At 42.1% G+C, this 24,661-nt stretch overlaps 1 protein-coding gene and 1 long non-coding RNA gene across 3 annotated transcripts in view; one reads left to right on the top strand and one right to left on the bottom strand.

Moving 5' to 3' along the window:
• The first annotated feature begins 2,355 nt into the window (after positions 1-2,355).
• Positions 2,356-3,523, top strand: LOC134470183 (uncharacterized). The gene is made up of 3 exons (XR_010039171.1): positions 2,356-2,572; positions 3,164-3,271; positions 3,383-3,523. It is a non-coding gene; the product is annotated as an uncharacterized LOC134470183 (long non-coding RNA).
• A 14,624-nt stretch (positions 3,524-18,147) lies between these two features.
• nin (ninein (GSK3B interacting protein)) overlaps positions 18,148-24,661 on the bottom strand; it is a 47,220-nt gene continuing 40,706 nt past the window's right edge. Inside the window, exons 29-31 of one of the 2 annotated variants that reach the window (XM_063184324.1) lie at positions 24,298-24,408; positions 19,364-19,477; positions 18,148-19,050 (exon numbers count right to left, since the gene is read on the bottom strand). In XM_063184324.1, coding sequence (XP_063040394.1) covers positions 18,832-19,050; positions 19,364-19,477; positions 24,298-24,408 — 444 coding nt within the window. In that variant the 3' untranslated portion in view covers positions 18,148-18,831. Of the gene's footprint in view, positions 19,051-19,363; positions 19,478-20,265; positions 21,491-24,297; positions 24,409-24,661 lie in introns of those variants that run through there. The other variant, XM_063184323.1, reaches the window with a different exon arrangement.

Raw genomic sequence — 24,661 nt, 5'->3', positions numbered from 1 at the left:
CCTGCTGCCTTTGCTCAAAGTTGCTCTCCAAGCTTTTCAATGTTTGTGGCAGGCATTTTTTTTACCCAGCTAAATTGACAGAAATATGCTGGCTGGATGTATCACACGCAAAACTGCTCATTATTCAGAACAGTCGGAGGTTTTCTCTGAACATAGTGTACGCATTTCCTGTGGCTGTTAATTTAAACCACATGTAAGATGCTAGTTTAAAGTTTGCAATAAACAAATTAGAAGCTCAAAAACATATAACTTCTACAACATGTTATATCAACATTAGATAGCAAATAACCTACCACAAAACACAGAGATGCAAACAAGAAACACAAAAACATACCCGTTCTTGAACTATGAGGAAGTGGTGAGGCAGGAAGAGAGACGTGTCTGCATGCAGCAACATAATTCTCTCTCCCAGAACAGCACAGCCTTTTTTCAGTGTCTGCAATGCATGCAGTAACATGATTTCTTTGTCACAACACAGCTCACAACGTCACAGCTATTTTGCAGTGCTCCACCCCTTCTCTTGCTTAATCCAGATCGTAGGCATGAGCCCTGTAGAGTGAGAGAGGCTGCAATACACCATAACACATGTGGCTACCCAGATAGCAGAGGGACGTTGATTGATTGATTGATTGATTGATTGATTGATTGCTTTATTGACAACACATCAGTTTTCTCCTTATAGAAGCACTGTTCTTCCTGTGGTCAAAACAAATCCATACATTATTTTACATTTTTCTCTTTTCTTTTAATAAATGATGCAAACCCCAACAAGGACAAAAACACAAGACACACAAAACAAAACGAAACAAACTCAAAAGAGGAAATGAGAACCTGTCACTCATAGGTTACGTTGGTCCTATTAATACTGCCTTCACCCTATAAATAGAGAGTGAAATAAAACACAAACGGAGAAAGTAGGCCTACATCAGAGCAAGTTAATAAAGTAAAGTACATCCAATAAGAAACCAAAAATAAGTCATGTATTTTGTATAAACAAAAACAGTTTTAATTTAGTTTTGAAGCTTTTGTCAATGTTTTCCTTAATCAAGAAATTGGGCAGGGAGTTCCATGCCAGCATTCCTCTATAGTGCAGTGTTCTTTGTCCAGCTCCAGTTCTGTACGCAGGTAACAAAAATCTTTCCTCGACTGAGTGTCTAGTGGAATATGTGTGTGTACTACTGGAAAACACAAAACAATTAGAAATAGAAATAGAAATAGAATAGAAAGCCTTTATTGTCAGTATATAAAGTATACTGAGATTTTAGCTTCCCTACGAAGTGCACAGTCCTTTATAGATGAGCATTGTCCAGTAAGTGTGTGTTCATTGTTGTAACAGCTTTGGGGAAGAAGCTGTTCTTCATCCTATTGGTTCTGGCTGGCAATGCCTTGTAGCGCCTGCCAGAGGGCAACAGTGTGAGGATGTGTGGGATCTTTAATGATACTCCTGGCTCTACTTACGCAGCGTGAGTTGTAGATGGTGGGTATGGGAGGCAAGGGGCAGCCTATGATTTTTTGTGCTGTTTTGGTCACCCTCTGCAGTCTCTTCCTGTCAGCCTCAGTGCAACTTGAGTGCCACACTGACACTGCGTAGGTCAGCAGGCTCTCTATGGTGGAACGGTAAAATGTCACAAGCAAGCTTGAGTCTAACTGTTCTTTCTTAAGTACTCTGAGGAAGTGCAATCGCTGCTGGGCCTTTTTTACCAGAGCCGAGGTGTTAGTCGACCAGGAGAGATCAGCGGAGATGTGTACACCTAGGAATTTAAATGAGCTCACTTGCTCTACACGTTCTCCATTGATGTACAGGGGGGCAGGAGCATCTTTGTTCCGCCGGAAGTCCAGGATGAGCTCCTTCATCTTGGAGATGTTCAGGGCCAGGTTGTTGGATGCACACCACTCTCCAAGTTTCAGGACCTCATCCTGGTAGGCCTCCTCCTTTCCCTCGGTTATCAGCCCCACCACTGTTGTGTCATCTGCAAATTTGACAATGATGTTCTCTGGGTGGATGGGGCTACAGTCAAACGTGTAGAGGGAGTAGAGAAGTGGGCTCAACACACATCCTTGGGGCGAGCCGGTGCTGAGGGTGCGGGTGGTTGAGAGATGGTGACCTAGTTTCACCTGTTGGGGACGATTAACAAGGAAGTCTTTGATCCAGGAGCATGTGGATGATGGAAGTCCTAGATGTCTCAGCTTGGGGATTAGGATGTCAGGAATGATGGTGTTAAAAGCTGAGCTATAATCGATGAAGAGCATCCTGACGTAGCTCCCTTGTCTTTCCAGGTGACTCAGTGCAGAGTGGAGAGCAATGGCTATTGCATGTCAGATTTGTCTGGCTTGAGGGGTGGAAATATGATCTGACTATCACTGAGAGTCCTACTGTACATTACATTACAAATATCACACTGTGTGTTCTATCCAGTCCTACAGTCGATGGACAGCAGGCTGCCTTCCTCTCAACCCTGAGTGCTCTACCTGACCTGCAGTATGTGGACCTAAAGGTGCCTCTCTTTAACCTGCGTTGGGCTCAAGCAGTCATCTCCCTCATCCGGACTTGTCTTAACATGAAGAAGTTTCAGTAAGATTTCTTCCATATGGCTATGCTTTCTCTGCATAAATAAATATGTAAACAAAATAATTTTTCAGTAGCTAGCCTCTGTGAAAGACAACAGTAATTGTTTCCCAGAATTACTTGCAAATAGTCACAATGAGTGTTTTAGCTCCCTTAAATGGATATTATTAAATCCATATTTTTATTTCTTGTCACAGTGGTGATTTTTTTTATCTACATTTCGTGTAAACAGGATCAGAATATGTAAATAGATAGAATTAAAAATATAGGCCGACATACATTTTGCATGCATGTTATCAAAGCCAAAGCCATCGAGAAAGAAGCGGTTTATACATGTTTCGATATTCTTGAAAACACATCCGTTTTGACCTCTCGTTTACACATAAACAGAGACTTAGAAATCGCCTTTAAACTCAGGGTTTAAAAGTATCCCTTTTAGGGGGCTAAAACCTACCTGTCAGAGTGGAGTTCTTTTATCCACTTGTCATGTTTATAATATGTCAACGGAAACAAAAATATCTGCCTTTAAAAATATCCACAAGATATAAAAATATCCAAGTTATTAGCACCTATAGTCATGTATCTTCTCCCTTACAGTGTCAGCACAGAATGTGGTAATTTTCATCATGGTCTATTGTTACACGAAGCACTACAGCTATTGAAGAGCTCTGACAGACGTTCGGATTGTATCCTGACATTAACAGGGTAAGTCATTTCTTCCTTTCAATTAGGAATGTTTTTGTTTTCAAATTACTTTCCTCCACCATAAAGGTAATCGAGTTCTGGTATTTACACACGGCTATTGTCCCTCTCTAGGTACCAGTGCAATAAACCCACTGATAAATGCAGAGATAATGAGGATATTTGGCAAATGCAACACAATGGATCGCATCACAAATGAAGGAGAATCTGTATCTATCTATGATGATCCTGATGACTACTCTGGCCATGATTATAATGACGATGATTATGATGATTATGATTTTGATATGGATCTTGGACGTAGTCTTGATTTGGCAACTGATGACAACCCCCTGTCTGAACCACCTGCTGATGAGGATGCAGGATAGAATATCCATCCACACACAAATATTTCAGATGAAAGCATTCACCTAAGCACCTGTTGGTCAGCCTTCAGGAAAAAAGCGTCTTTTACAAAGATGATGAAGATGATTATGAGAGTTATTATTGTGATGATAATGCCTGTTAAATATTGATTGACTGGGGAACTTGAGGATAACGCCCTGACAGAGGAGGTAGTATAGGTTGATATGTAAGTTTTGGAACATTTCATATAGATTTTTCCATTTGGTGTTTTTTACTTCTAGGACCCCCCCCCCGAATACAAATCCTCCTGTTTCCATTTTTTTCGTGAACATTTAGTGGCAAATTCAAGATGGCTGCCATTGTGTGTAGAAATTTCACCATTAATGCAGTTAAAGGTTCAATTGAACTGTTTTATAATTCCAGGACAACATTGAATAGAAAACAAATTATTTTCAATGTTTTCCTTCATTTTTTGTGGCAAAATCCAAGATGGCTGACATAATTTATGGCGAAATTGGCATATTTAATATTTTGAAGTCTATAAAGCCATTGTTGACTTGTTTTGGTAATATTTGTTACATGAATGTGAAGTCAGCCATTACATAAACTAAGCCCATTACAAAATCCAAGATGGAAGACATTTTGTTTAGCAAAATCAACATTAATGTTGCTTTCAGGTCTATAAATCAATAAATGATACTCTACTCTACTCTACTCTGACGCCATTCATTTGTGAATTCGAGCACAGAGGATTCCATGCTGGTCCAAATTATTGTTCCAACAACAATTGCTATGAGTCACTTCATGTACAGTAGGCTTACCTATTATGCAGTGCTACCTGTACAGTAATATGCACATTCACTGGATTGGCTGCCTATATCGAGGCAAAGGGCTACAAAGTTGCTTCAAGGTCAGCCTCAGCTTATCTGAAGGCTGTGAAACCATATGTTCTATCCGGGATGTTGCATTCCTCCAATGCCAACAATCTTGCCATGCTCTCTACTCATAGAACTGGGCTCTCTGGCATGACAGTCAGAGAATATCCTCAACTGTAGTGATGGGTCATACCCTGATATGGTCTTCCCTACGGTAACCCCACTCATGTGCTTCACACACTCTGAACGTCCCTCATATAATTACCAACTTACTTAGGCCTATATCATCCATGGTGTCTAATATTATGCTTCACCCATCAGTAGCATCCATTGAGATCACGTCTGTGTGGGTCTGTTGTGGCTCATCCGGTTGGCATGCCTATGTTGGCCTCATAGCAAGTCATCCCAATTCTGAAGCCATGTGTAGTGAAGAAGAGGAGAGTGGGCTCACACGACTTGGAACAAAGGCCTTATGTTATTTGAACCCAAACCCAAAGTACTACCATATGTCATGACTCAAGGGGGCTTGGCTGTCCTCCCTGCTGGTTCCTTGGTCTGTCCTCTGTGTTTCAGGTGCAAGATTGGCAGGTGCGCTGACTGCTGATTGCCACACTATCATACACTGACCTTTGTGAGACCTTTGGCATCATGAGGATCCGTATAAGTGGCACAAGTGTGAATCTTTTATGAAAATAATTGACATAAAAATGAAAAGAAACTGGCTCCCTCAATGATACTGCACATCATGAAGGTGGTCCTCTTGCCCATTATTTTTTTTTACAGTTGTTCAATGAAATGAATTAATAGGATTTTCTTTTACTTTCTGAGCAGTCTAGAGAGTTTAGTTGGAGGCAACAGGCCAACTTTTTGCAACTAGCCAATTGCTAGCCGACATGTGCGCACAAGATTTACAGTGTGTCACCCCAAATTCCAGATGCTCTTCCTATGAGACGAAACATTTAATGTAATGACAGTTATGTGCCTATCAAAATATTACCAATAGGCGTACAAAATAACACAATAGCTTAATAAACCTGAAAATACCAAATGTTCATATTTTGCTACAATGTTGACCATCTTGGATTTTGCTTCTAAAAATTCATGTAATGACTGACTGAACGGTCCTGTATACATCAAGAATATTAAAAATACAAGAAAAAAACACTGACTTTAGAGACCTCAAAACACCAAACATGTCATTTTTGCTATATGTTATGTCAGCCATCTTGGATTTTGGTTCTAAAAATGAAGGGGGGAAATAGAATCAGGTAGTTTTGTATTCAGGGGGTCCAAGAGATGCTAAAAAACACCAATTCCAAAAATGTATATGACATGTTTCCTTCCATTACATTCAATTGTGTTAGAATCTGACTGCATATCCGCCATCTTGGATTTTGGGCGTTTCCACTTCGGAAAAAAAATGGAAACAGGTGGATTTGAAGACTATGGGGTTTGTAGTTGATAAAAAACACAATTTGGAAAAATCTATATGAAATGTTCCTAAACCTCTTTTTTTCTGACATATCCACCTGCACTAAGGATGCAGGGTAAATATCTGTGCTGTTATTCAGGGTAGATATCAAGACTAACTATTTGAATAAGCGCTTAAAAGAATGCATTTGCCTGAGCACCTGGATGCAATCCACCCGATCACCAGCCTTAATTTCTTTTTTAAAAAAAAACTGTTTGAGACTGTTTGAGAGTAGCCTCGCGACGCCATCCTCTGTACTCCACCCAAAGATTTTGGCTCCGCACATCGTCTGGCAAAAGCCTCGAGCTCGGTTCTCTCAGTGTTTCGCCAATCAGCAAACAGTTGAGAGTGGTGACGTAGAACTCACCCGCGAGCTCCGTTACTGATTGGTTAAGGTAACTATATTCACACTCTCGTTTTGTTATTTGTATGCTTTTGCGATGCTATAACGTAACAGGCATGCTAATAAAGCACAATATGGGTTTTAATTTAAGATTGGAACTTCAATTAATTTAAATGAATTAATGATTTAAATAAGATCAGACCATCTCCCATCGTCCACGGAGACGGATTCCTCATGGCTTTTGCCAGACTGATTGACGGAGTCAACAGTCGGCTATTCGCCCAGGCTAGTTTGAGAGGAGACAGGACAGTAATGGAAGTGACACACAGGGGAGGATCGGGATATGACCCTTCTCGCAGGATCGAATTCGGGTCTCCGGCATAACAGTCAGTGCCATGGCTGTTTGAGCCGCGGACGGGGCCGATGACCAGCCTTCATGTGAAAATGTATTGGCATTTTATTAAAAGCAAGGCACAGAAAGTCAGTTTTGTCTCTCTTCTGCTATAGGTCCACATATTGATTCTCAGAGTATACTGTACTGTCTTACAAGAAAAGTTTACTCAGCATTGGGATTGGGAAAGTAAAATCAGTGACATTTAGCGCACTGAAAGAAGAAACACACTGAAAGGAGCATTATTTATTTCTTCCTAGTCTACATGTTTGTTTCCTGATTAATTGGAAATTCCAGATGTTTTTACGTCTACTTGTAGTGCATTTTTACATGACAATGTTGAACAACATGTTTCTGTACATAAAACTTGAATCTCTCCATATCTGCAGAACTTGACTGTAGATTTTACATTTTGATATTTAATCATTTTTTAATGACAATGTTTTTGTTTTGACGACCTACTTGTATAATAAACCTGTTTTTTTATGCAAAAAGATGGATGCCATTGTGACTTTTACATTGAATAGTTTTTTTTTTAATTTATATATTAGATTCAATTTTATTTAGATTACAAATTGTCAAAATGAGAACTTTATGGTGTGATGGCATAATGTCACTTGCGGCTTAGCTTGGGCACAATCCCTGGTGCAGAACGAAAACTAGGCCTACTTTGTATTTGCCTCCTCTTAAAGTTCTTTTTATTCATTCATTGGCATGATGACGTTTCGACCTTGTGGTCTTCCTCAGATTCACCAAGGAGTGTGCAAACCTTTTCTCAGAAAAACGTGATGACAAAATTAACCTTTCATGTCACTCTCTGATGGCCTTTGGTTGATGGCATACTATACGTGCTAAGGCCAGTAGTGATACAGTGGCTATACCTGGGGCCGTGGTCTAGTGGTTAGAGAGTTGGTCTTTCAATCTAGGCATTGTAGGTTTCTCCCTACATCTCCATCCATGGCTGAAGTGCCCTTGAGCAAGGCACCTAACCCCACATTAACCTAGGGACTGTAATCAATTCCTTGAAAAATAATAACTGTAAGTTGCTTTGAATAAAAAAAAAGAAAGCATCAGCTAAGTGAAATGAAAAAAAAAATTGTAAATGAAACCCAAGATGCCAAATTCAGAATTTAACCTAGGCTAGATGTTTCATTAACAACCCCCTTGTCACGTTTGTCCAGGTAGACTCATTGTCACAACCACTGGCTCGTTAGTGGCTGTAACATTAAGGGAGACCACACCGATTTGTACATTTTTACAAAAGGTATTTTATTTACAACATGTATCAGTGATCAGTAATGTGAATTAACCAAAGAGTGTATCAGTAAATGAGTGTTGTCCATAAGGGTGCAAGTGTGGTGTGAGTCCCGGCTGTCGTAGGCCTGACCATACGGTCGCCACGAATGTGCCTATGGGATGAGAGAGAGTGCGAGAGAGAGAATGCTGATGGGAAGCCTTTTATAGGCCGCCCAATCAGCAGCCCTCAGATGGTCCAAAGCAGAGCCGTAAATAGAGAGAGTCTGGCCAACTCGAATCATGGACGCCATTTTCGCTCCCCACGGCGAGGATTCTACAGTGTAACCCTATGGGCAGCATACCGTCAAAATTGCTGCATTTAAAATACAATTAAGGCTTCATAGACCATCAAACTTGGGTTGTAGTATTATCAAGATCCCAACATATGAAAACAAACGTTAACAAGTTTGTTCGTATAGAAGGGGTTTGCTTAAAAGAGGGTTTTGTCAGCATAGTTTTGATTTGCTCAGCAGTGCATTCAAGCGTTACTTCCGTGTTGTTGTTGCCTAGGTAGAGCCAACGTCAAAGTCGATATTTAAGTAATGTACAGAAATAATATTCACAACGATGGTCAAGTTCATGTGGGCTACAGGGACCCTGGTGATACTTGCGCCAAAGTTTCACGTTGTGTCGAGATTTAGTTGTTTAAAAATAACGATGTGCTCAGCAGTGCATAATCGCGATTGCAGACAGTAGAACTGTAGGATGAGTCTGGATGCTCGTAGGTTGAGTCTGGATATTCAAGAGACTGGATGTGAGTTTAAATCGCAGGGGGAAAGGACCTTATTAGCGCGACAGAAATAATAGCGCTATGGTATGGTGGGCAAAGTTACAGTTGAGGACGATATTATTAGCCCCCCTCCTGAAATTAGACATTTCTCTTGATTTCTCAGTAAGAATAACCATTATTCACCGTTTCTGTTATTCTGGAAACAAATACACTGATGGAGATAATGTTCAATGAGTTGAATTTGGATTTTTCTATTGTTGCGATGATTTTAAACAAAAAAGGGCAAAAATGACAAGGACAAAATTATTAGCCCCCTGATCATTAATAGTCAATAAGGCGCCATTTATGAACCAAAACTGACAACAGGCTCTCATAAGTTGCTACCTAGGTTGGCTCGTGCCCCACTAGGGATTTTGGCCCATTTTTTCACTGCAAAGTGTTCTAGCTGGTCCAAATCGCATGGATGCTGAGCATAGACATTAACCACAGACTCTCAGTGGGATTGAGGACTGGAATATGAGCGGGTGATTCCAATATCATGGTTTTAGTGTCCTTGAAGAACCTCTGAACTAATCTAAATGTATGCTTTGGGTTACAATGTTGTTGGAAGACCCAGCAATCCAGATTCAGACCCAGACTCCCTGTGTCTGAGGCTGAATAACAGACTAAACTTGATGCCCTTCCACTATGTGTAACTGTGGAAACTGCTTAGCCTCATAAGACCAAAGAAGCATTGGCAGGGATTAAAGCAAAAAAAAAGTCATCTGACTGAACTTTTTTACCGGTTAGGCACCCGATCCAGTATCACTCCGTAACCCAACGAAAACCAATGTAGCCAGGCTCTGCCCTCATAACGTAGCATACACTGGGTTTATGCAAGGAATGGTGCCAGAGCCAGCACTAGGCATAGGCAGACAGGGCAGTCGCCTAGAGCAGAATAGGCATATGTCTTGAGGGCGCCAGTAATACCAAAAAGTGCCACAAAATCAGAACTTCAACCAACATAAAACTTCACACTTCACATTAACAATGAATATTCATTATACACTCAGTAGGCCTATATACACACTCAGTATGAATGTACCTGTGTAGGTACTAGATCAGATGTGCTCAATCAGATGTAGACCTTAATGCTATGTTTACAGATGCCAATTTCTAAATACAAGAAAAAGGAAAGAGGGAAAAGGGGCAGGCCTAGGGCACCCGATTGACTAGAACTGGCTATTTACTTATTTCTACCCATTGTTTATGAATTGTTCACAACATTATGCAGAATGGATTCACAATGAGTGTTGCTTCAAAATGGTCTAGCTGATATCACAGAATATTGACTTGGAATTGCAATGCGTTGATACAGTGATCCCATTTTCTTTTTTTTTAGTAGTAGTAGGCTATATTTTGTCTTTCCCATCAGAATGGGCAAACACTGTTCTGGTGAAAGCACTGGTGCGCATTGCTTGCAGTTGTATTTCAAGTCAAGTCAAGTCAAGTAGGTTTTATTGTCAATTTCTTTACATGCACTGGTCATACAAAGAATTTGAAATTACATTTCTTGCTTTCCCATACAGACATAGACTAATTAAGGTAAGGACATAGACAGTATAGACATAGACAGTACTTATACATGGACTTAAGACAGTATGGACATAGACAGTGCTCATACAGACATTTAAAGTGCAAGACTGGACAACAGAAGACTTGTAGAGGACATACATTAAGAGGTATTTGTTGTGTTTTTGTGCTTTTCCTAAAAAAAGTCCTTTATAGCGTTCTGACATGGTAATAGTAGCATTTTGAAGAAAATAAATATAAAAAGGTCTGTCAAGTACACCAGCAGCAGTGTGTGTGTGTGTGTGTGTGTGTGTGTGTGTGTGTGTGTGTGTGTGTGTGTGTGTGTGTGTGTGTGTGTGTATGTGTTTAGTGCAGGTAGAAGGTGCGGTGTGCGTCTTGTGTGTGTGTTCGTGTGTCTGTGTGTGTGTGTGTGTGTGTGTGTGTGTGTGTGTGTGTGTGTGTGTGTGTGTGTGTGTGTGTGTCAGTGTGTGTATGTTGGGTTTAGTGCAGAAAGTGCAGTGTGCTTGTGTGTGTGTGTGTGTGTGTGTGTGTGTGTGTGCATGTTTTGAGTTAGTGCAGGTTGAAAGTTCAGTCACAAGTATAGTAGTGCAGGTGGAATGTTCAGTCGCAGATATGGTGGTGGGGGATGGGGAGGGGGGGTTGTCAGTGGCCTTGCTGGCTAGAGGCTGACAGTGGGGGGGGGTGGGGGATTGTCAGTGGCCTTGCTGGCTAGAGGCTGACAGTGGAGGGAGAGTGGGTTGAGTGTTCAGCATCTTGATCGCTTGGTGCATTGTGCTGCTCGCCAGCCGGGTGGTACGGGAACGGAGGCGCCTGTACCTCTTTCCAGAGGGCAGGAGGCTGAACAGTTTGTGTGCAGGGTGGCTTGTGTCTTTGATGATCATCAGTGCTTTCCGGGTGAGGCGTGTGGTGTAAATGTCCTGCAGGGAGGGGAGTGGTACTCCAATGATCTTCTTCGCTGTGTTCACAACACGCTGGAGTGTCTTCCTGTTTTTCTCCGTGCAGCTTCCTCCCCACACTGTGATGCAGTTGGACACGACGCTCTCTATGGTTCCTCTGTAGAATGTTGTCATGATGGAGGGTGTAGCACTTGCCTTCTTTAGTTTGCGCAGGAAGTAGAGACGCTGATGGGCCTTCTTCGCCAGTGATGTAGTGTTGGTGGTCCAAGAGAGGTCGTCGCTGATGTGCACTCCAAGGAACTTGGTGCTGCTCACTCTCTCCACAGCATCGCCGTCGATGGTCAGTGGTGGCAGTTGTTTTTGGACCCTTTGGAAGTTGACAACAATCTCCTTGGTCTTGTTGACATTCAGCAGGAGGTTGTTGTCTTTGCACCATCTGGCCAGCAGGTCTACTTCTTCTCTGTAGTGAGTCTCATCGCCCTTGGTACTGCTTGTGGTCTTTGCATCAGGAAGTCCAGCAGCCAGTTGCAGAGGGAGGTGCTGAAACCTAGTTTGTCCAGTTTTCTGATGAGTTGTTGTGGTATTATGGTATTGAATGCTGAACTGAAGTCAATGAACAGCATTCTCACATATGAGTCTTTATTGTCCAAGTGGGTGAGGGCTGGATGGAGGGCAGAGCAAATTGCATCCTCCGTGGATCGCTTGGCTCGGTATGCGAACTGGTAGGGGTCTAGGGTGGGGGGTAGGGTGGCTTTGATGTGTGACAGGACTAGCCGTTCGAAGCACTTCATGATTATGGGCGTCAGTGCTACAGGACGGTAGTCATTGAAGCATGATGGTGATGATTTCTTCGGCACAGGTATGATGGTAGCAGCTTTGAAAAGTGATGGGATGACTGCTTGCTCCAGAGAGATGTTAAAGATGTCTGTGAAGACATCCTTCAGCTCTTCTGCACAATCCTTCAACACTCGGCCTGGTATGTTGTCTGGGCCAGCTGCTTTGCGTGGGTTGATGGTGGCCAGTGTCCTCTTAACACTGGCAGAGGACAGGTAAAGGGGTTGATCATGGGGGGAGGGGGAGTTTTCTGTGGGTGAGTGTCATTTTGTGCTTCAAAGCGGGCAAAGAAACTATTCAGATCGTTTAGCAGAGAGGTGTTGTTGTCACAGCTTCGTGGTGCAGGCTTATAGTCCGTGATGGCCTGTATGCCCTGCCACAGGCTCTGTGCATCTCTGCTGTCTTTGAAGTGTGTTGTTATTTTGTCTGAGTATTCCTTTTTTGCTTTCCTGATGCCCTGGGACAGGTTAGCCCTTGCTGTCTTTAGGCCAGCTACGTCTCCTGCTCTGAAGGCTTTGTCTCTGGCCCTCAGCAGTCGGTGAACGTCTCCTGTGAACCATGGCTTCTGGTTGGCCCTGGTAGTGATGTGTTTTATTTCTGTAACATCATCGATGCATTTTGTGATGTAGGAGGTCACGGTGTCTGTGTACTCCTCAATGTCAATGTGATTGCTGTGGGTGGCAGTTGTTTTGAAAATGTCCCAGTCTGTGGTTTCAAAGCAGTCCTGAAGTCGTGAGATGGCTCCCTCAGGCCATTTTCTCACCTCCTTCAGAACTGGTTTGGTGAGTTTTGCCTTTTGTCTGTAAGCTGGCAGTAGCAGAATTGTCGTGTGGTCTGATGATCCAATGTGGGGGATGGGCTTTGCCTTGTATGCTCTCTTCTGATTTGTGTAAACGAGGTCCAGGGTGTTTTGTCCTCTTGTTGGGAAGTTGACATGTTGATGAAATTTTGGAAGTACTGTTTTGAGATTTCCGTGGTTGAAATCTCCTAGTACCACTGTGAAGGCATCTGGGTGTGCATCTTGTTGTTCACTGATGCCCCGATGCAGCTCGTTCAGTGCCTCGCTTTTGACGCCATTTGTTGTTGCTGGGTGGGAGGTAGACGGCGACTAATAGGATAGCGGAGATTTCTCTGGGTAGATAGAAGGGTCGGCACTTGATAATCATGAACTCCACTCGTGGAGAGCAGTGCCTCTGTACTACCGTAGCATTATTGCACCAAGCATCATGTGTGTAGACACATATTCCTCCTCCTCGTTTTTTCTCTGCAAGGGCTCTGTCCGCTCGGTGGCACGTTAGTTGTTCCAGATGTAAAGCCGAATCGGGTATGCCGTCGTTCAGCCATGATTCGGTAAACACCGTAACGCAGCAGTTCCTCACGGTTTTGTTCGCTGATCTTAGTAGCCGTATGTCATCCATCTTATTGTCCAGAGATCTGACGTTTGCCAAGAGAATTGATGGTATTGCTGGACGAGTTGGGTTGGCTGCAAGCCGTGTCTCGACGCCACCTCGTTTGCCCCTTTTCCTAATTCTTCGGCGTCGGCATAGCAAGGCAGACGGGTCCGATGTAGTCCTATGCCGCCGGAGAATTCCTAGTTCTTCCAGGGTCTTCATTGGTACATCCAATACATTGCTTAAGTTGTCCATTCTTATCTGCAACAGCTGTTGCCGACTGTACGTGCGTTCCGACATATTTTCCGACGATAGACATTCCGAAAGACACATTTTAACACAAATAAACACTGAAAGTTGGGAAAGCAAGGGGCTGCTGCAACCTACGTGCGCCGCCGCCGACATTTCTGACATTTAAAAAATAATGCACTGGTCATAGCAAACAGAGGGAGAAAACTAGTTGTTGGGTTATTTCGTATGTTTTTCACTATTCATCCTGTTACAAATAACTTGTTGACGTTTACAAACAGGGTGCGGCAGTCTACCTCTTGTGTTCTACCGTTTTGAAAACCTGTGGCTTCTCGATGTGCGTTGCCAGACACGCTTACCATTATTTTATTTTATTTAAAAACGTCCCCGATTCCTACACCCACTCGTGTTCTCACAAGCTGACACAACGCAAGCAGACAAGACACAGTCACAAACATAGGCCTACGTCTATTGTTTAACAAAAGTAACACACTTTCCCAAGCTTGTCGCGCAACTTTCCACTCGAATCAGGACAAATCACCCACCTATCAGTCCTGAGCGCGAAAATAACGTATAGTCCGAGAAGATGGGCACAGACGTTGAGCCACTCAAAAACAAGCACACACACAACTGTTGCTGCACACTATTCCAGATAGCAAAAATAGCATCACACAGCCTACAACAAGCCTTGAAAGTGAAACAAACACCGAAACGGCATTTATTGACCATGAGTCCACCCATCAGAACACTGCTTGGCAAGACGTGGCATAAAATATTGGCTCTGCCAGGGATAGCCTCTGTGACTGTGACCCCTGTAAAATGCAACCCATTTTTAACTTATTTCTTAAATATATATCGGCAACAACAAAGTTAATATACTATGATTACAGATGAGACTGTAAATTATCCGTTGTCAGAAAGACAACTAGAGCTAGTTCTACACGTAGCCAGTCAAACGCGCTAAACTTTTAGGATGAAACGCATGGTATTACGCATGGTATATCCTAGCTAGCTGCCAATGATAGCCGTCCCGTTGGGGCTACCTATGAGTAATGTTAGTAAAAGTCACAATGCTTAAAATGAAAACCCTTCATGAAAAGGACATCATGCGCAGTCGAAGTAAACTATTCTTTTTTTTTCTAACTATCCGCCACGGCAGGTGCGATGATAATGGAAACATATGTGTCCTACCTTCTTCCAGCATTGCTTTCCCTGCATATGCATTATTAGCCCATATTGGAATACCAGTCCAACTCGTTTAATGATCGTCATTGCACTTTAAAGACATAGTATTACACTTATTTTCTTTTCTGCCATCAGCAACAATGTTGGCCATTTGTTTTTTTAATCTCTCGCGCTGCGCAGCAACCGAATTGTTGACCGCTCGTGTAGGTCCTATTTTTATTATTTTTTTGGAACACGGAAGAACAGGGGGTGACTCAAAACTACTGAGTGAATCTGTTGTATGACACCACCGGTGGTGGAGTGTACAACTAAATCCTTACACCAAACAGACCTCTCCTCCACTTCTCATGACCAGGAGTGCTCTCGATTTGAGTTCAGTTGGAAAGTAAACATTGTAAATTAATTGACATGAATTATAAGGACGGAAATCCGTCCAAACGAAAATCCAGTTGACGGAAATCCGTCATAGCGACAGAAAACTTTAATCCCTGAGCATTGGACACCTGCCTAGATGATTGTTATTGACCTGGCCTCACCTGGAGGTTCCCCCCCCCAAGAAAGACAGTTGTTAGGGCTTGTCATCATATTGGGCTTTGGGGCCATCATCACAGAAGAACCCCTTTACTAAAGGCAGTGCATATCAGAGTGTTATTGAGCTTTACCTGTGAACATTTGAAAGTCAAAAATGAGTTTTGAACGTCTCTGCTTTCATCTGATGATATTCAATTGCACATGCTTTGATGCATGAATTCTGCTTCTGTCAGGTGAAGAAAGGGATAGGCCTTGAATCGTTATAAGATGGTTTCCACAATTAAACATGGTGATGGATGCATCATTCTGTGGCAGCCTCAGCCACAGGAAACCTTGTTTGGGTGTACGGCACCATAAAAACTGAAAATTATGATAGAATGTGGAAAGTGACCTTGTAAAAAATATGCTCATAGAGGGAGTTAAGATCTTCACTGGATCTTTCAATAAGATAATAACCCAAAACTTGCATCCAAAATAGTTCAAATGTTCTCCAAGGATACTAAAACCATGGTCATGGAGTGGTTCAGACCTCAATCCTTCAGATAGTATTTGAAGAGTGCTGAAAATGAATGTCCATCCTCAACATCCATGCAATTTGGACCAGCTTAACTATTTGCAATGAAAAAAAATGGACCAAAATCCCCGGTAGGACATGTGCCAACATAGTTAACAACTAATCAAAGTGCCTGGTGTCAGTTTTTGTTCATAAATGGCACTGTATTGACTATTAATGAAAAGGGGGCTAATCATTTTGTCCTTGCCATTTTTACACTTTTTTGTTTAAACTCATTGTGAAAATGGAAAAGTCCAAATTTAACTTATTGGATACTATCTCCATGGTGTATTCGTTTCCAGAATAACATACATTTATTAATAATGATCATTCTCAATGATCAATGAAGAGATATGTCTAATTTCAGGAGGGGGGCTAATAATATCGTCCTCAACTGTGTGTTTTCACAATATAGCATACTTACAGGTGGCAATTAAGATTTGACAAGCTAATTTCAAGTTATGACAGAAACCTAACTTCATTCGTTTTCAAAGTGCGGACAGGAGTTTTTGAGAGCATGCCATCATCATGACTATTTCTTTCAAAAGTAATTGTTAACAAAAGTCGAAGGGGGAAAAATATGTTTACCTCACACAACACAGAGAAACCTGCTGCTTTCCGGTTATTAATTCTGACCTTTATATTCCATAAGAGGGAGTTTATATCCATGTATGTCCCAAATCCTCTGTTTCTCCGAGTAAAACAATGCTGTTTTTTTCTCCTGACCCAGCCCTGCACTAGGCCTATTATTTATATCTTATTTTTTATATCTGATAATGCTCATTAATGGGAGCGTGGGGAACGAACGCTCTGTGGACCAGAGCTGCATATAGAGAGAGTCTGGCCAACTCGAATCATGGACGCCATTTTCGCTCCCCACGGCGAGGATTCTACAGTGTAACCCTATGGGCAGCATACCGTCAAAATCTATGGTTGCACATTGAAACATTTCACTTGCTTTTCATTGTGAATCAAACCTGATTCTCATATTTTTTTTTGCATTTTTGTGAACATGTTGGCTGGCTTACAACTAAGTGTGGGAACCGGAGGCAGCATCGTTATCAGTTGTCCTGAAAACAGGTGTAGTAGCCTATGTGGTCCATATGGTTGGCCAATTGCCAAGCTGCGCATTTCATACCCCATTCATGCCTGAGATCATCCATAGTCACAGACTCCTGGCTCCAGTCTCCAGATTCCTTGATTCAGTCCACTGTCTATTTCGAAGATGAAACAATGGACCACCACCTCTAAAAACTGTGTGCCAGTTCCTTAGAAAAAAAAAAAAAAAAAAACCAAAAAAAAAAAAACAAATGTTGGCGCCTGGGGACTGTGCCCACTGGGAAAATTCCCTGTCAACCAAATGACCAGTCCAGCTCTGACGTGACTCTTCTTCCACACTGTGCTACTGGAGAGTGGCCAGAAGTCACATACAGTACTCAAGTCACATGTCACATGACACGATGCAGAGGCAGACAATTTGACTTCTTAAAAAAAGTTTATTTTCCGCACATGGGTCTTGAAGTGGTCCCAAAAACACTTCATAACAGTATAGCAGCCCAAAACTATTAAGTTAAACACTGATATGTTTCCATACATACAAACATGCATATATCGAAAATATACTTCTTTTGTCTTCAGTAATACCCTGGCTTTTATTGACCCAGTGAGAAATATGCTACAAGAATATATTGACAATAAAATAGGGGCATTCAAGATCTTAAATGCGGCTGCTGTGCACAACTCTGTCTCCCACTACGACTATACTCATCACAGCTGCTTCTCCTGAAGCTCTCTATTGGCCCTAAGAAAACATGCACGCGCACGCACGCACGCACACACACGTTCGCTTCAACACATCACACATCACTTTACTGTCCAATTGCACATTACCTGCAATCGGATGTGCAGTGTCTTTTACTCATAAATAGTAACACAAACATACTATGTCTCTTAACATACAGTATTTAGTACATTCGCATAATGACAGCTTCGCATTGACTCCCTCATACATTATGTGAAGTAAATAACACGCAAATGACCTGCCATGGACTTGTTGCCCATCCAAACACACACACACACACACACACACACACACACACACACACACACACACACACACACACACACACACACACACACACACACACACACACGCACACGCACACGCACACGCACACACACAAAACTGGACATTTACTGCCCATGAATAGAAAAGTGCACCTGGTCCTCAGTAATCTCACCACCATCTTGTTACCGTACATGTTCGCATGACCATTCAGTTTCTTAATAAAGGAAGCTCATAATGGTAAATTAACTTCATGGAAGGATATTCCCTGTTTCACTTAACGGCATTAAAACATGGGATTGGGGAAAATAACATCATAAAGTTTTACAAATGCAAATAGAAATTGTACAGTCCAATTATTGACCACTTAATTCAACCTTTGGAGAAGATTGCTGCGTTGCAGCATAAGTAAACAAGTGTCCGTCCAGACTTCAGAAAGAAGAGACGAACCATACTCTGAATCTGAGCCATCTAATGTCCTGAAATAGTAATATACTATAGGTAGATAGGCAAGTCATGAAACAAGCTGTGTGGAGCACACAGGCAAGAGGAGAAACAGGCCAAAATTTCTTCCTATCTAACGTCGGGATTGACACGTCTGCAAGTTAGGTAGCATTAGATCTCAATTTTCCATCAATGGGCTTATGTGGTGTCAAACCAAACCCTTCCCCCCTTTGGAGTTCAAGAGGTACATTCGCTTAGGTACATTAGGGGAACAGCCTTCGTCTGGATTGGTCAGGAGTGGGTGACTTTGTACAGTAGGGAACGGGCGAGTAGACTAGAGGCTGGAATTCTTCAATTCACACATAGACTTCCTGCTAGCAAGAGAGAGGAGGTCAGGAGCGGGGGGTGAACGTGTAGGGAATGGGCGAGAGCGGGGAGGGTCCGAGTTCGCGGACGATCTTGTTGAGGCTGGAGATCTTCTCCTCCAGCAGGAAGTTCTTCTTGTCGGCCATCTTGTGACGCTGCTCGCTCTGCTGCAGTGCTGCCATCAGCTGGGCGTTCTCCCTGCACAGGTCCTTGATCGCGTCGTCAGCCTTGTTGTTCTTGTGCAACTGCAAACACACACACACACACACACACACACAGAGGCAAAAAGTTAATACCACAGGTCCAATCTGCATTTCTGTTCTGTATGACCAAAGTATGATGCACAGATACATGTACTGTACTGCAAAAGAAGTATTTACACCCTTTGCATTTCTTTCATTCTTTCGAATTCCAATTCAAATAGAAAACAAAGGTAACCCAAGTCAACATCAAATGTAGTTACGTCTTTATTTTATGTGTTAGGAAAAAAATGCCATTCAACCCTACATTATTCTGTGTGAAAAAGTAAAAACTGTGTGTGTGTGTGTGCATCATCACCTGGTCTTTGAGCTGAGAGACTTTGGTCTGTAGCAGCATCTTCACGTTCTTCAGCATCAGCTCCACCTCCCTCATCCTGTCCTCCATCTTCAGCATCTTACGTTCTTGCTCGTCCTGACACACACAGACACACACACAGACAGACACACACTCACTTCAGTTCCCTCACAAGAGGCAGCCAAGATGCACACACATGCACATGGATACCAGCCGCTTTAGAATGTTGTCAAAAAAAAGGGGTCTGATGACACGGGTGAAATCAGTCCCCGTGCTCGAGATGCATGAGATATTCTAAAACATTGCAGAACGTTTCACGTTTCGACCAATCAAAAATAGAGCTGGAGCAAAACGTTGCAGCACAGGGAGTACCTTATCAAGTTCCCTGGGGAAATGGAAGTCAAACTCACAACAGCAAAAGGATTCCTCATATAATGAGACCAGGAGACCAATGTACCATGACAATCTCCCCCAAAACAAAAACATCTAGTTGTAGTCTGTTGTTGTTTATACATTTATTATTATTTTTTTTATTTTTATTTTTTTTGGGGGGGGAGGTTGCCCCACCAGATGGCCACGGCAGGGCACGGCACGGTCTGTTGTTGTTTGAACGATGGTATATTAAAACTGATCACAATGAGCTATCCACCTTATAATCCAGGGTTACAAGGGCGGCACCATTACCATTTTGGTAGAAGTTGCTAGTGCTAAATCATTCGGAAGGGCTATGGGCAGCCTACTGGAACTAGAGCTAGCAGACTACACCGCACTTCTTAATAGTTCATTCCAAAAATAGTCACAAATGCATCAATGATCCATACACTCACTCTCCCTCCTTCCCGCACAGACGTGCGCACAACACGCACGCACACACCTAAGTGTAAAATGAATACAGTATGTGTAGCTCAGATACTGGAGGTGACACTTTATTTGGTCATGATGGTCAAAGGTAAAAACTCGTAAACACACTGCACATACTCTATAAATAACAAAAAGGGTGAACTGAAACAATAATAAAAACAAAATAAATAATTATTAAAAAAATAAAATTAAGATATGTTTAAAATACTCTACACATAAACATGAAATGAATAAATTAAACGGGCGTATGGGGGGAAAAGCTTAAATAAATAAAAACAAACATGATAAGGTAATGGACACACACGTCAGTCATAATGGAGATGGGTTAGGTTCACAAAGAAACAGACCTCCCCCACCTTTTATCCAAGTGCACCAGCCTATTTCTATGGGATCAAATGTGAAACCAAAATGTATTACAAGAACCTGCAGTGAACATAAGGAGGGATCATCTGAAGACTCAAAACAACGTGCTAGTAAGGTAATCACCAAAATGCAAACTAACTAAAGACACAATGTTGAACAGAGATATAAAACGAACACATACAAACTACAGGAACTAAAGACATAAAAACAACAGGAACTAAAGACATAAAAACAAAACAACAAGTGCATTCACAAACATCCAACTCTGTGGGTTAATCAGTGCTCGAACAATTGCATCTAGGAGATTTTTCTCCGTTTTTTTTCTTCCTCCGAGATGCAAAAGTGTGCTACAGTACAGACACAGTCGCTTACAATCAACAAGTACCCTGTTAAGCCACGTATAAACCTTGCACATGTACCATAATAATATTGGATTGTGACAGATAACAAGATTTCAGCAATTCATACATTCAATACAACAACACACAAAAACACATTTCTCCCTCCGGTGAAACATTTTAAAAAGAATTTAAAAGCAGCAGATAGCCATGTTGCTATGGCAACGAACATAGTACATTGACTTCTCTCTAGTTTGCAGTTCTTCATAAACGACAAACAGGAGAAGTAAAAGGGCTGTCATATTGCCACCTTCTGGTAGCATGTTGTCATTACATGGTAATACATCCCCCAATCTCCAATCCACACAAAGTTTGAAGCTCAGTTATGCGCATTGGTGTGTGTGTGTGTGTGTGTGTGTGTGTGTGTGTGTGTGTGTGTGTGTGTGTGTGTGTGTGTGTGTGTGTGTTCTTTAGAAGAGCTGCTAGTCCACATGAGGTGCCATCAGAGTCCTCCACTCCTCCTGTAGCTCTCTCCGTGACCCCCTCGAGGCTCGGCCATCACGCCACCCTACACGTAAAAGCACATACACACACTCAGCCCACAGCTGAAGCGCTCGCAAAGACACTCAGCAACATGCACTGAAACCCTTACAAAAAAAGGAATCAAGGCTTCTGGAAATCACGCTTTGCCAATATTGCCACAACTTTGCCATTAGTGACTGACTCTGGCAACATATTGTAGAAAACTAAACCATTTGCCACACATTAGCCACATGTTTAGTGCGAACTTGTAGCAAATATTTTAGTTTTTTTTGTAAGGGACAACAGGAAGCAAGAGCAAAAGCAGCCAGACAAGCCACCCACCCTAGGAAGCAACATGACACAGCAGACACACTCATGCATACGAACAGAGGGCAACAGACCTGACATGTCATCCATCCTCACGCCCTTTTGTGTGCGTGTGTGCATGTGTGTTTTAACCTGGTTTAGACATGGCCCCTTTTATAAATTTGCTGTTACCAGAACGGTAATGACGAAGTCATGATGCCATGCTGCAAGATTCAGAAAAGTGGTTGCGTTGCCTGTAAAATGCTTCAACTCACTTATCCAACTCTATGGACTGCGGGGAGTGACTTCATTCCACCTGGGGGTAGAGTGTCACTTTAAATGTGTGATTATGATATGAATAAATGGCAGCCCTTTCGAATAGTGTCCACATGTTGGCCACTAACTCATGCCTACAATGACTGTCTGTATAAGTGAATTAGACATTTGGTAAGGGCCAAGTAGGGCCTTATTATGATTATATAACAAGGGCCTTATTGGCAGTGAACAAGAAAGTTGTGAATACATAACATAACTTACTTATACAGTTAGCCATGTATTACTGGCTAATATGTAAACCCTAAAACAAAGTGTTACCGAAATAACTTTCACTTGACTCTAGTTTACATATTGATTGGCAACATAAATTGAATCATTGTCAGCGACTGAATTGATAGGGTGAGGATGGTTGGCCTTACGGACAAAATCAAAAGGAAGAAATCCTTCTGTGATCCACACACCACACACACACACACACACACACACACACACAACTAGGGATGCAAATTATCGATTAATTCATTAATCATTAGTTGATAGCCTTATTGATCGACTTACGGTTAATTGATAAGTGGCGTTTTCCCCCCGCAATCTCAATGAAAAATCTAAAAAATCTAAACATTTTCATTAAATATTGAGATGAAATACCACATTTAAATTAATTCTATTTCAATTCTGTAATCCAAATATGATGTAAATATTCCCACTATTCACACCCCTCTTCACAAACACTCTTCACATACCCATTTCACCTGGGTCTCTTGTCAGTTGAATTGTCGATTAATTGCGATTAATGTTTTTTAATCGATTAACGCATTGATCGATTAAAGTCGATTAATCGATTAATCGTTTGCATCCCTACTACACACCACACACCACACACCACACACCATTCGATGTCACTGATGGGGCATGGACACAATGGAGAAAGTGTGGTGGAGAGAAAATAGTGTTGAATGTTGGCCTTGAAAGGTGAGGTGATGGGTTGGGTTGGTGTTAGTACATGGACACCCAGTCCATAATATTATTGGTGCAACAGTGTGGTTCATCCAAACAGCTGGATGTGGGTTAACCCTAGAGCGTGACTTGAAACATCACTGAATGACAAAGATTTATGATATAGTGTATACACAGGGTGTCCCATATACTACAGATATATGAAAATTAAATTCAGTTTTAAGAAACACCTCCTTCACAATGACTTAAAGAATTTCAGGCACCCGATACAGTATACAAGAAATACTTTGGTGTCCCAAAAATGTATACTGTGTAAATGATCGACAAGAATTTCAACCACTATTACCTGTTTCACAATGATTTAAAAAGAGTGTTTACATTTTTGCCACCATATATACCAAATATAAAGCAGAGACAGAGCTCATGGCCTCATCCTCTGGACCCTCAGCAGACTGCTCTTTAAAAGAAGACTCTGGGCTCATTTAACCAAGTTCTTCACTTGGCTACCTTGACAGTGTGTACCTACGTACAGTAGACCCTGCATACACTACCCTTCCCATTCACCAACGTCATGATCAACAAATACAGGAAGAACAGACAGATGTGATGGAGAGCCGATGAGAGCCACGTAAGACTGATGAGCCCCGAACACTTACACATGCACACACGCACAAGCGCTGAAAGAACCCAATTGACACAAGCACACACAGAATTACTCCTACACCTCTGACAAACGTTGAAGTTTTGCATTTATTGCCCACGCGTGACACTCATGCACCCACAAAGATCTATGTACAGCTTCTAGGTGCTGGTAAACGCAGCAGTGTTCAATACTTCAAAAGAAAGAAGTTTACGGCACACTTGCTTGACTAATTTATTCAGAGCGAACAACGGGTTTCGCCTCTGTGCGTCATCACGTTTCCTAAATTCCTGAGTGAATCTGATGATGCACAGAATGCGCTGTCTGACTTTTAGCTCATTTATTCAGACCTTGTTCATTTATTTAACAAGTTTGCAGGAAAACTTCTTTCTTTTGAGGAATAAATGCCTTCACCGTGATTAAAAAGTGTCACCAAAAGGTGAGAAAGAAGAAAAATCCACCCAGCAACACACACAGACACACACAGACACACACAGACACACACACACACACACACCCACACAGACACAGACACACACAGACAGACAAACACACACACACAGAGACAGACAGACACACACACACACAGACACACACAGACACACACACACACACACCTAAGACCAGGTTGTGTCAATCGTGTCCCATGTCGTGTGTGAGCCGGCAAGTCTCACCTGGATATTGAAGTCGGGGCCATGGTCATCACCGCGGTGCTGACCTCTGCGTTCCCCTGGCAACCGCACTGGAGACTGAGGTAGAATGCCACCCAGCTGAACCTGTAGGGCCTAACCACAACACACACAGGAAATGAGCTATGAGCAAAGATCAAAGATCAGTTTACAGTGTCTGTCTGTCTGTCTGTGTGTGCGTCTCTATCAGTTTGTGTGTTTACATTTTTAAATTCAAAATTATTGTATTACTACTTTCTCTCTAGACCAACATCTATGTTTTTCTTTTGGTACTGTGATTCGACGCAATTTTTGTATTGATCCTTTCGATACCAATTCTTCAAACAGCACATTTTTGACCTTGCTGTTT

This window comes from Engraulis encrasicolus, chromosome 19 (assembly GCF_034702125.1).
Source record: "Engraulis encrasicolus isolate BLACKSEA-1 chromosome 19, IST_EnEncr_1.0, whole genome shotgun sequence".
In the NCBI taxonomy this organism is placed as follows: Eukaryota; Metazoa; Chordata; class Actinopteri; order Clupeiformes; family Engraulidae; genus Engraulis; species Engraulis encrasicolus.
Note: the sequence above shows the minus strand (reverse complement) of the source record. Positions and strands in the feature narration are given on the sequence as shown.